Raw genomic sequence first — 11,996 nt, forward strand, 5'->3', positions numbered from 1 at the left:
CTTTAGATGGCAATTTGCATAAGCCCCTCTCCCTCCCCCCTCCCCCCAGCTAGCAAGCCCAATTGCCATGTTGGTAAAAAATTTCAAGAGGGATTCGAAAAATCTATGAGAACTTACTGCCAGCAAAGTCATTCTGCACCAAACCTCTGTATCTTTCATAGTTGCATTTCCTTTCATCAGACTCATTTTCTTGGGATCTGTAAAAGTAGAATAATGTGAAACAACTACATCAATAAATTTATCAAAATAAAGGTCTTTCTTTTGTCCATTTGTGACTACTAGAGGGTATTTAGCTATTTTAATCTCTTTTTTAAATTTAATGGAAAATTAGTAACAACATTAAGAATAAATTTTGTGGTTTATACATTTTTATTTTATTTTGTTTTGTATCAAAAGCATTGCATAAATAAGTATAAAATAGATAAAAATAGAAGGAGCACAGGTGGCTAAACACTCTTTGACCAAAAACAGCCAACAGTGACTGCATTGTCTCCAGCTTTAAACAATTCTTCCTCTGTACATGAGGCAGGACCATGTGGACAAGCACACATATGTGGGATTGTCTGTTCTGCTCCACAGTTGCAAAAGGTGGAGGATTCTTCTAGGTTGTGCCATTTTACCATGTTGTCTTTGGATCTGCCCACTCCACTTCTGAGTCTGGTCAGGGACCTCCAAGTTGCCCATTCTTGGTTTGCCCCTGGAGGAAGACCCTCGTGGGGGGGGGGGGGGGGCATCCAGTTGGGATTTCCTGGTTTAGCTGCCCAGAGGAATACTCTTGTTATTGCTAGGAAAAAATTAAGAGGAGTGGTGGTTCCCATGAAACGTTTCCTTTATTTGAGTCTACTGGGAGGAGGCTGCTAGCCATGCAGTAAGTGGCTTTCACAGTGTTCAAAACTTACTTCTCTCACAGTTAGCAGCAACTTCCCATTGCACATCGCGGCGGGGGGGGGGGGGGGGGGCAATGCCAGCTAGATTGTAGAGTTTATCAAAAGGTGGAGGTTTGAAACATCCTGTGATTATTCTGTATGTTTCATTCAATGCTATGTTCACCGGCTTTGCACGGGCAGACTTGTGCCAAACAACACAGGCATACTCGGAAATTGAGTAAGACAAGGCCAGAGCTGATGTTCTTATTAATTTTTTTACGTGTAGAAGTTTTGAACTTTCAATTTTGATATAGCTTTGATTAGCACTAACACTAATATTTCAGAGATTTTGGATACTGGTTGAATCCAAAAAATGGTTGTCTGAACAGGATCAAAGTGGCCTCATTTTCTCTGTAGTACATTCCTAGACAAAATTCTCAAAATCTTGATATTCAGTCATCCTAAACCAAGCAGTACATTTTTTTTTCATATATAGCAGCGTCACACTCCTGGGGAAAATATGGAGTAGGACAGATTTAACTGGAAGTCAAACCTAGTTATGAAAGCTCTCTTTCTGATTTTCAGCTTCCAATTAATCGGTTTTTATGTAAACAACAACAACAACAACAACAACAATAATAATAATAATAAAAACTTTATTTATATTCCGCTCTATCTCCCCAAAAGGACTCAAGGCGGATTCCAAACATAAAAGGCAAACATTCAATGCCCGAATGCAACAACAATATATTCATAATAACAAAATTTATATAACCCAACATATTAATACAAATTATAACTTAACAAACTAATTTTTTTTAAAAAGGACAGCGGTTAGGAAAAGTCTGAATCTTGGGATCGAAACAAAGAAAGAGTTTGTATCTTGGAATCAAAATATTTTAAAAACACCTTACATTGGGTTCAACAATGGAGGAGTGTACATGGGGATGTAGTCCAAATGGGCTCGTACATCAAAACGGTCAATCATATTGTTGGTATCTCCCTGCCATGGCATCCTGCAAGAAACAATGGAGATACAATACATCAAACAAGTGCAATTGCTCTTCATTTACACCACACTGTTTTTTCCCAATCTGTCAGCTCAGAGCATGAAGGCTACTTACATATTCACAGGGCTTTCAGCTGCAAGAGCCACAGCGGAATCCAAGTGGACTTTGCATGCGCGGCCATGGACCTGCAAGAACTGGGCTGGATCCTTTTTCTGGAAGAGAAGTATTACAGAGGCGGCTCTTTTAAAGAAAGTCAGATCACCAATGTCTATTATCTACACTCTCTGGCAGTAACTCTTAATAGTGACTCTCAATATCAGAGTACCCTTCCCAGCATGATCTAGAAATATCTCTGTATCCAAAACTTTCATTCTTACAAACACTAAGCTCCAGCCCAGTTGTTTATTTCAAAAGATAATTATCACTTTATTATTTATTTATTTCCTGTACTTATACCCCACCTTTCTCACCCCCGAAAGGGGACTCAGGGCGACTTACAAACTATGGCAATAATTCAATGCCAGATTCAGACAATAACAATAACAGTAAAACACAATATTATAAAACTGTAAAAACATAAACGTATCAATTATAAATAATCTTTCAGATGATTAAAATATATCAAAGGTCTAGCATCAACTTAACATTATAAACATTAAACCAATTGCTTCCGCTGCTCTTATACAAGTTCTGTCATATGTATGGGTCATATTGATCCCCAAAGGCTTGCTTAATATTTTTCCTGAAGCTTAAGAGTGAGGGGCTGTTCTGATGTCACTGGGGGGGGGGGGGAGTTCCACAGCTGTGAGGACACCACCGAGAAGGCCCTGTCTCTTGCCCCCGTCAACAGCGCCTGTGATGGGAACGGGACCGAGAGCAGGGCTTCCCCAGAAGATCTTAACAATTGCACCAGATCATAAAGCGAGATGTTTAAAAGCAATGCTTTGGGGTTTGGAGAACGTGGCAAAATGGCACAACCTAAAAGAATCCTCCATTTTCTGCAACTGTGGAGCAGAACAGACAACTCCACATCTGTATGCTTGTATGCAATGTCCTGCCTCATGTACAGAGGAAGCATTGTTGGAGGCTACAGATAGTGTGGTCGGTAGTTGCCCGTTTTTGGTCAAAAGTTATTTAGCCACTTGTGCTTTTGATATGAAATAAATAGATATATGTTTGGACAGGTAAGCTGGACCAGAACCATTTAGGGATTTATAGGCTAAGGCCAGAACTTTGAATAGTGCTTGGAAGCAAATTAGCAGCCAGTACTACTGACGTAAAAGGGTGTTGTACATTCCCTGTTTTCCACTCAGGTTAACAATCTGGCTGCCACCCATTGGGACTATTTGGAGCTTCCAAACTTTATACTGATATTACATTTCCTTGTGAATTTTTAGACTTTTTAAATATTATTTTAATGTTAATACATTGTATATTTTAACAATTGCTGTAAACTGTCTTGAGTCCTTGGGAAAAGACTATAAATAAATTTCTCAAATAAATAAATAATCCTTACAAACATTTTCCTTAGATGCTGTCAGGATTGTGGGGACAAAGTGGTGGGGGGGGGGGGAGAGTAATAAGGAAGAACTACAATGGCATAACCCCCACTGGGATGGTGTAGGAGTTTGATATTAAAGAACAGGGCACCCACAGAAACGTCTTTTATAGTCATCCCTTCCCAATATACGAGGCTGCTTTTCTGAACAAAATTCAGCCACCAGGAGAAAATCTGCAGTGGTCCTTCTATGTGTCCTCATTACTTGAGGTAGACAGGAGCAATTGGGCAGATGGTCTTCTCTATAGTGGTATCCAAACTGTAAAAGTCTCCCTCAAACAAGGACTGAGATTCTACATTGGCGAACAGCCATGAGATACCATGAGACATTGCCAACCCTCTTTTTAGATTGCAGATCCATAAGGAAAACACTCACTATCTTTTCATAATACTCTCTTCGACGTTCGGCGCGTTTCTTGTAATCCACCATCATCCCACGGAGCTTCCGCTCATGCTTTCGGGCTTCGTGCCACATCTTGCCCTTTTCCAAGCTGTTGAGGAGAAGAAAAGCACACGAAGATGTAAAAGGGGAAAAGTCAAAACTTTCTCCCTCTGTTTGTCTATCTGTCTCTCTCACACACAGAGAGAGTGTGCCTTTCCATATAACTCTTATAAAGTTTGGGTGCTGGCAATGTGGGAATCCTCATTAAGCATTTGCCTGAAGAAATTGCAACAATTTGAATCAGCAATTCCCAAAACGTTCACCAGGAAAAACTCTTGTATCACAAGAACAAATCCTCTTTAGTGAACTCTCGCTTGTTGTTGTTAATGCATTTACTTCCTCCAAGCCTAATCCAGCTGGAATGTTATATTCAGCATGCTAGATAAATAAAGAGGACAATAAAATATAGTCTGGCCTAACCACTTTTCAACTGGAAACCATTCCATTTCTCCATATTCTGTCCTGACAGTAGCCTCTTGTCCTGAATATAGATTACCAGGACCTCATTTATTTTAAGAGCAAGCCATAGTTTTTCATGATAAATACCATCAACAGCTGTTCTGTAATTTATAATTTGCTATAATCTACAATCAAATTTTGCCATATTCTATACTGCTTGCGTCTTGTCTCCACTATATTTTAATCATAGTTCTGTGTATTTTAATATATGTATTTTGTAGAAATATATTTTAATATATTTTACATTATGATTATGATTTTTAGCTATGTTGTAATTTGCCTCAAGCAAATTACTTTTATTGGTAAGAAATAAAAGTATTATTATTTGTTTGTTGTCAAAGGCTTTCATGGCTGGAATCACTGGACTGCTGTGAGTTTTTTGGGCTGTATGGCCATGTTCCACTACTGACAAATGGCGATACTGTCTCACAGCAACCCATTATTATTATTTAGCACAAACCTATTTTCTTTTAAACTTTTTGGTGTGCTCCATGAGCCACCATATATTTGCAAGATTATAATATGTTACAGGTTTATACATTTGTGAGAGATGCCCTGCATGTATGCAGAAGCTTTTATAAGCACACAGATATATGTATGTGTGTGTGCGTAGAACCTTATATATGCATATATACCTATAAAATTATACAAGATGCCTTCAAACAGTTTCTGCATGTTTATATTTTCATTGCAAATGGTGAGGGTGGGAGGAAAGCCTGGAAAGCCAGTTAAACTTTCAATTTACCGTATATTCCGGCATATAAGACGACTGGGCGTATAAGACGACCCCCAACTTTTCCAGTTAAAATATAGAGTTAAGACGACTCCCAGGCATAAGACTACACCCGCGTATAAGACGACCCCTGACTTTTGAGAAGATTTTCTTGGGTTAAAAAGTAGTCTTATACACCAGAATATACTGTAGTTTAAGAGTTGTCACACTGTGCGCGAAGATGGCTGTGAAATGTATACATTGCACCAAAGACGAACAGAATTTTGTCATTTGCTTTTTGTAGGCAGAAAGTGTGTGAGGAGCACAAATTCATCTCCGTATGTGTACTCAGTGTGGGGATAAAGTTTTCTCTCATAGAGTCATCTATGAGTGGACTGAAATGTTCAGAAACGGCCATGCTGGTGTGACTGATGCAGAGTACTCTTGAAAGCCAGCTACAACGAATAAAGAAAGAACCTTGGCACTGATCTGCAAAAGCAGAAGAAGAATAGCTGAAGAAGTTGCAGGGAAGCTGAATGTTGGATCTGCCTACGCCCTGATTCCTGACAGCCTTCAGTTCTGTAAAGTGTGTGCCAGGCAGGTGCCTAAGCAACTGACAGAGGATCAATCAATTCTTAAAGAGGAGGAAATCTGTCAAAAAGAATTGTGTTGTTATGGTACAAAGCCTGCCCCCCACACTGCAGTCCACACACTGGAAACCCTTAGACCAGTGGTTCTCAACCTGTGGGTCCCCAGATGTTTTGGCCTTCAACTCCCAGAAGTCCTAACAGTTGATAAATTGGCTGAGATGTATGGGTGTTGTAGGCCAAAACATCTGGGGACACACAGATTAAGAACCACTGCCTTAGACCAAGGGTCCTCAAACTATGGCCAGCAGGCCAGATCCAGCCCACCAAGGTCATTTCCCTGGCCCCTACCCTAAACTGCCACTGCCATTCACGCCCCACTATCACCACCTTTTTGCTCCTTAACTCTTATTTCCTCTCCTCTATCTCCTTCCAAAACGGAGGGATTCTCTGAACTTCCTTCTTGCTCCTTAACTCTCTTTTCCTTTTCTCTATCTCCTTCCAAAATTGAGTAAATCCTCTCCATTCCATTCTTGCTCCTTCCAAAACATAGGGAGGGAGGAGAAAGAGAAAGAAAGAAAGAGAGACAGGAAAAAGAAAGGGAAGGAGAAAAAGCAAGAAATAAATAAATTTAGGCAGGAAACAGTTAAAGAAGGAAGAGGAGAAAGGGAGGTAGGTAGAAAAAAAGAGAGGGAAGGAATTCATAAAGTGTGGTGTAGTGGTTTGAACCTTGGACTATGGCTCTGAACCCACTGGGTGGAAGAGAAAGGCAAATTTTCTTTGAATAAATCTTGACAAGAAACCTTTGTGACAGAGTTGCCTTAGGGTCGCCTTAAGTCTGACACAATTTGAGGGCACACAACAGCAGCAGCAACAAATTATAGTCTGACACACACATCCCAACAGTCTGAGAGACCTCTATTCAAAACGTTTGACTCTTGACTCAGACAATTGAAGTGGGAGATTATGGAACACATGCACATACATATTTGCAAACACACACATATACGTATTTACATAAATGTCAAAAGCAGAGTGAGAATTACAGAATCATAGCATAAAAGAGAAGACACTACATGGGTCAGCAACTCCAACCCCCTATCAATTTTAATCCTGCACTTTTAATCCTGTACCCTTTACTCTGGCCCGGCCCAGTTTTATTGTGTCTTAGTGTATTGTTTATTGCTTGTTGTTTATATTGCTTTAATTGTTTTTAATTTGCTTTAGGTTTTGTAATGTTATATTGTGTGTTGAGGCCTTGGCCTTCGTAAGCCGCATCGAGTCCTTCGGGAGATGCTAGCGGGGTACAAATAAAGTTTAATAATAATAATAATAATAATAATAACCCTTCGTCTAAGTCATTAATAAAGATGTTGAACAGGACCGAGCCCAGGATGGAACCCTGCAGATGGCACTCCGCTCGTCACTTCTTTCCAGGATGAAGAGGAAGCATTGGTGAGCACCCTCTGGGTTCGTCCATTTAACCAATTACAGATCCACCTCACCATAGTTTTGCATTTTGGACTACAACTCCCACAATCCCTAACAGCCCACATGAAAAGCCGAAGTTTGTGCATGCCTAATATGACACATCACATAATAAAGATATGTGCCTATAGAAGCTCCAAAGCAAGATATACCGGATCTGAATGCAGCTAGCTCAGGCCTGGGCAAACTTGGGCCCTCCAGATGTTGTGGGCTTTTTTTGCCGCCACATCACATTGTTGGCTCATGTTCACCTTCCTGTCCACAAGGACTCCAAAATCGTTTTCACACGTACTGCTCTCGAGCCAGGCCTTGTCCCCCATTCTGTATCTTTGCATTTCATTTTTCCTGCCAAAGTGGAGTATCTTGCATTTGTCACCGTTGAACTTCATTTTGTTGGTTTTGGCCCATCTCTCTAATCTGTCAAGATCGTCTTGAATCCTGCTCCTGTCCCCTGGAGTATTGGCTATCCCTCCCAATTTGGTGTCGTCTGCAAACTTGATGATCATGCCATCTAACACCGCACACTGCACTTGCCCTATAATCCTACATACCTCCTGTCACATCAGCACTTTTAATCCTGTACCCTTTACTCTGGCTCGGCCCAGTTTTATTGTGTCTTAGTGTATTGTTTATTGCTTGTTGTTTATATTGCTTTGTTTTTAATTTGCTTTAGGTTTTGTAATGTTATATTGTGTGTTGAGGCCTTGGCCTTCGTAAGCCGCATCGAGTCCTTCGGGAGATGCTAGCAGGGTACAAATAAAGTTTAATAATAATATTTATTTATTTATTTCGAGGTTTTATATACCGACCCTCTCACCTTCAAAGAGGGATTCGGACCGGTTCACAACATGTGTTAACATACAAAGAATATACAATAACAACACAATGCCACTTCATTACACGATTAAAATATCAGCACCATACACATTAAAACATTATCATCACAGTTAAAAGAGCCAAATCGTCCGACACCATCGCAATCCCATTCATCATCCTCCTTTCATGTGGGCAAAGAATTAAATCAGTTGTCAAATGCCGCGTTCCACAACCAGGTCTTTGTTAGTTTCCTGAACATCATGAGGGAGGGGGCAGTTCTGATCTCTAATGGCAGGGAGTTCCAAAGTCGAGGGGCCACCATTGAGAAGGCCCTGTCTCCGTGCTTGTGCAGGTGTGGGACCGAGAGCAGGGCTCCTCCAGACGATCTTAGTGGTCTTGATGGTTCGTAGGGGAGAATACGTTCTGAGATAATAATAATAACCCTTCGTCTAAGTCATTAATAAAGATGTTGAACAGGACCGGGCCCAGGACGGAACCCTGCAGATGGCACTCCGCTCGTCACTTCTTTCCAGGATGAAGAGGAAGCATTGGGGAGAATCACCCTCTGGGTTCGTTCATTTAACCAATTACAGATCCACCTCACCATAGTTTTGCATTTTGGACTACAACTCCCACAATCCCTAACAGCCCACTTGAAAAGCTGAAGTTTGTGCATGCCTAATATGACACATCACATAATAAAGATATGTGCCTATAGAAGCTCCAAAGCAAGATATACCGGGTATGAATGCAGCTAGCTCAGGCCTGGGCAAACTTAGGCCTTCCAGATGTTGTGGGCTTCAACTCCCACCATTCCTAACAGCCTCAGGCCCCTTCCTTTTCCCCCTCAGCCGCTTAAGCGGCTGAGGGGGAAAAGGAAAGGGCCTGAGGCTGTTAGGAATGGTGGGAGTTGAAGTCCAAAACACCTGGAAGGCCTAAGTTTGCCCAGGCCTGAGCTAGAGTGAGAGAATGAGCCTGGGGCAAAGGCACTCCCTTCAGGGAACGCCCAGCCGGCTCTGAATCCCCTCCTGGGCCTTTTCCCTCCTCTCACCTGCCTCCGAAGAGCCTCCTTCTTCCGGCGGCCGAAGCCCCGACCGCGTCGCCAAGAGGCTCAGAGGACAGGAGACGCCTCTTCCCTTCTCAGCGCCTGGACCGGAAGCGGAAACGACGCACGCAGAGAGCGCGAGAGAGAGCCTCCCATTCGCTGAGGAGGGTCGCGTGACGGCCAACGCCGCAGCCAATCACAATCTGCCTCCTCCTCCTCCTCCTCCTTCCTTGAGCTTTCAATTAGCCACTAACGCTGCGGATATTTTTTTTTCTGTTGGAAACGACCCCCCTCTAGTGGTCAGCAGTGGAAGTGCAATGCATCTGCACTGTAGAATTCATGCAGTTTTTAGTTTTTTTTTTTTGCCCCACTGCTATGGAGCCATGCAATGAATGCAGGCATGGGCAAATTTTGTATAGGTAAAGGTGTGCAGGTACAACTCCAATTTTGTTTGCTTTGCATTTAATGTTTCTTATAGTCCTAAGTTTCAGGGACTCTGCACATAGGTGTCTTCTTTTGGCTGCAATCATAGGGCAAGCCACCTGTCAATTATAGTTAGGTTCCCTGGTCCCGCCTCCTTTTTGGGTTTTTGGAGGGAATAGGAACCTTTTTGAGTCAGTCCACACAGAGCAGCTTTCCATACATGACATGAAACCAAGAGCTCCTGTAGAAAGCTTCGTCTTCTATGGTTTGGCCGGGGTTATAAAGCCTACAGCTTGGCTTGGCTGGGGTTATACAGCCTACAGCTTGGCCAGGGAGAAAAGGCCCCACAGCTTGGCTGAGGATTTTACAGCTTTACAGCTCCTTTGCTGAAGGACTTCAGCCAGCCATCACTGAAACCTGAACTCCTTCTTTTCCCCTGGAAGTCTACAAAGCTCTGCTTCGTAAGGGTCGCTCGCGGAAGCCAGACGCAGTTGGTACCGGGGTTCCACACCTACAGAGGCAAGTACAGACTGCCCAGATTAGAAGTTAAGGATTTCCCCATTAGTTACAGTTATGAAGATAGTGCCTGTTCCCAGTGAACAAGATTGCAAGAGCCAATAGACTGTTAAGAAAGCTTGAAAGTACCTGTTTGTTTTCCTTAATAAAGAACATTGTTGAACCTTCAAGCAATCTAAAGACTCTGTGTTTTAAGGAAATGCAAAGGCCTTTAATCTGAGGCAGCCCCGGCGTCCCGTTGGACACACAGAATTTATGCCCTGTCTGCAGTCTGATGTACAGGCCCAGCGTGCGACGGCAAAAAAGGTATGATCAAGGGTCTGGAGAACAAGCCCTATGAGGAGCAGCTTCAGGAGCTGGGCATGTTTAGCCTGAAGAAGAGAAGGATGAGAGGAGACATGATAGCCATGTATAAATATGTGAGAGGAAGCCACAGGGAGGAGGGAGCAAGCTTGTTTTCTGCTTCCTTGGAGATTAGGACAAGGAACAATGGCTTCAAACTACAAGAAAGGAGATTCCATCTGAACATGAGGAAGAACTTCCTGACTGTGAGAGCAGTTCAGCAGTGGAACTCTCTGCCCCGGAGTGTGGTGGAGACTCCTTCTTTTGAAGCTTTTAAGCAGAGGCTGGATGACCATCTGTCAGGGGTGATTTGAATGCAATATTCCTGCTTCTTGGCAGGGGGTTGGACTGGATGGCCCATGAGGTCTCTTCCAACTCTTTGATTCTAAGGTAAAGGTTGTCCCCTGACATTAAGTCCAGTAATGTCCATGTCTGGGGGTTGGTGCTCATCTCCATTTCTAAGCCGAAGAGCCGGCATTGTCCATAGACACCTCCAAGGTCATGTGGCCAGCATGACTGCATGGACCACCGTTCCCTTCCCGCCGGAGTGGTACCTATTGATCTACTCACATTTGCATGTTTTCAAACTGCTAAGTTGGCAGAACAAGCTCAGCATCTCAGCACTTTAACATACTGTGCCACCAGGGGCTCCTTTGTGTACTTTGGCCATATCATTTATTTATTTATTTATTTATTTATCGTGCCAGGAGCAAACCAAACAGTTGAACTGCATTTTTTAACAAACAAACAAACAAAACCACACACAAAGTGTGCAAGTTTGGTAGTTGATTAAACGTCCTTTGACCAGTATCTGGCCACTTGGAGTGCCTCTGGTGTTGTCGCAAGGGAGTCCTCCATTGTGCATGTGGCAGGGCTCAGGTTGCATTGCAGCAGGTGGTCAGTGGTTTGCTCTTCTCCACACTCGCATGTTGAGGATTCCACTTTGTGGCCCCATTTCTTAAGATTGGCTCTGCATCTTGTGGTGCCAGAGGGCAGTCTGTTCAGCGCCTTCCAAGTCGCCCAGTCTTCTGTGTGCCCAGGGGGGAGTCTCTCACTTGGTATCAGCCATTGGTTGAGGTTCTGGGTTTGAGCCTGCCACTTTTGGACTCTCACTTGCTGAGGTGTTCAAGCGAGTGTCTTAGAAAACTATTTCTTGATTTAAGTCATTGACGTGCTGGCTGCTACCCAAACAGAGGATGGGCTGGAGATGTCTCTGCCTTGGTCCTTCCCGGTGGAGGTCAGGTGGTGCAATACTAGCTAAACAGTGTAATTTCTCCAGTGGTGTAGGGTGCAGACACCCCGTGATAATGCGGCATGTCTCATTAAGAGCCACATCCACTGTTTTAACGTGGTGATATGTATATGGGTATTTATATATGTGGGATGACCAGGATGGGACAAAGAACTCTTGTCTGCAGGAACTAGGTATGAATGTTTCACTGCCAGGCCATCAAATGCTAATCAAGGTGGTGAGTTGAAACATTCACACCTAGCTCCAACAGGCAAGGGTCCTTTGTCCCACCCTGGTCATTCCACAGATATATAAACCCTTTTTCCTAGTTGCAACAGACCTCACTACTTCTGAGGATGCTTGCCATAGATGCAGGCGAAACGTCAGGAGAGAATGCCTCTAGAACATGGCCATATAGCCCGAAAAAACCTTCAACAACCCAGTGATTCCGGCCATGAAAGCTTTGACAATAAAAATACATTTAGCATAATGCCAAGTTTT

The 11,996-nt window shown here is 42.9% G+C and overlaps 1 protein-coding gene across 2 annotated transcripts in view; it reads right to left on the reverse strand.

The window, feature by feature from the left end:
* LOC132780059 (CLK4-associating serine/arginine rich protein) overlaps positions 1-9,101 on the reverse strand; it is a 33,475-nt gene extending 24,374 nt beyond the window's left edge. For both annotated transcript variants that reach the window (XR_009631878.2, XM_060783589.2), the window contains exons 1-5: positions 8,990-9,101; positions 3,811-3,925; positions 1,991-2,088; positions 1,781-1,882; positions 118-197 (exon numbers count right to left, since the gene is read on the reverse strand). Coding sequence is in view for 1 of the 2 variants with exons in the window: in XM_060783589.2 (XP_060639572.2) it covers positions 118-197; positions 1,781-1,882; positions 1,991-2,088; positions 3,811-3,909 (379 nt within the window). In the remaining variant the exon portion in view is untranslated. The remainder of the gene's footprint in view (positions 1-117; positions 198-1,780; positions 1,883-1,990; positions 2,089-3,810; positions 3,926-8,989) is intronic.
* Between the last annotated feature and the right edge of the window lie 2,895 nt (positions 9,102-11,996).

The sequence above is a fragment of the Anolis sagrei genome, chromosome X, assembly GCF_037176765.1.
Source record: "Anolis sagrei isolate rAnoSag1 chromosome X, rAnoSag1.mat, whole genome shotgun sequence".
Lineage (NCBI taxonomy): Eukaryota > Metazoa > Chordata > Lepidosauria > Squamata > Dactyloidae > Anolis > Anolis sagrei.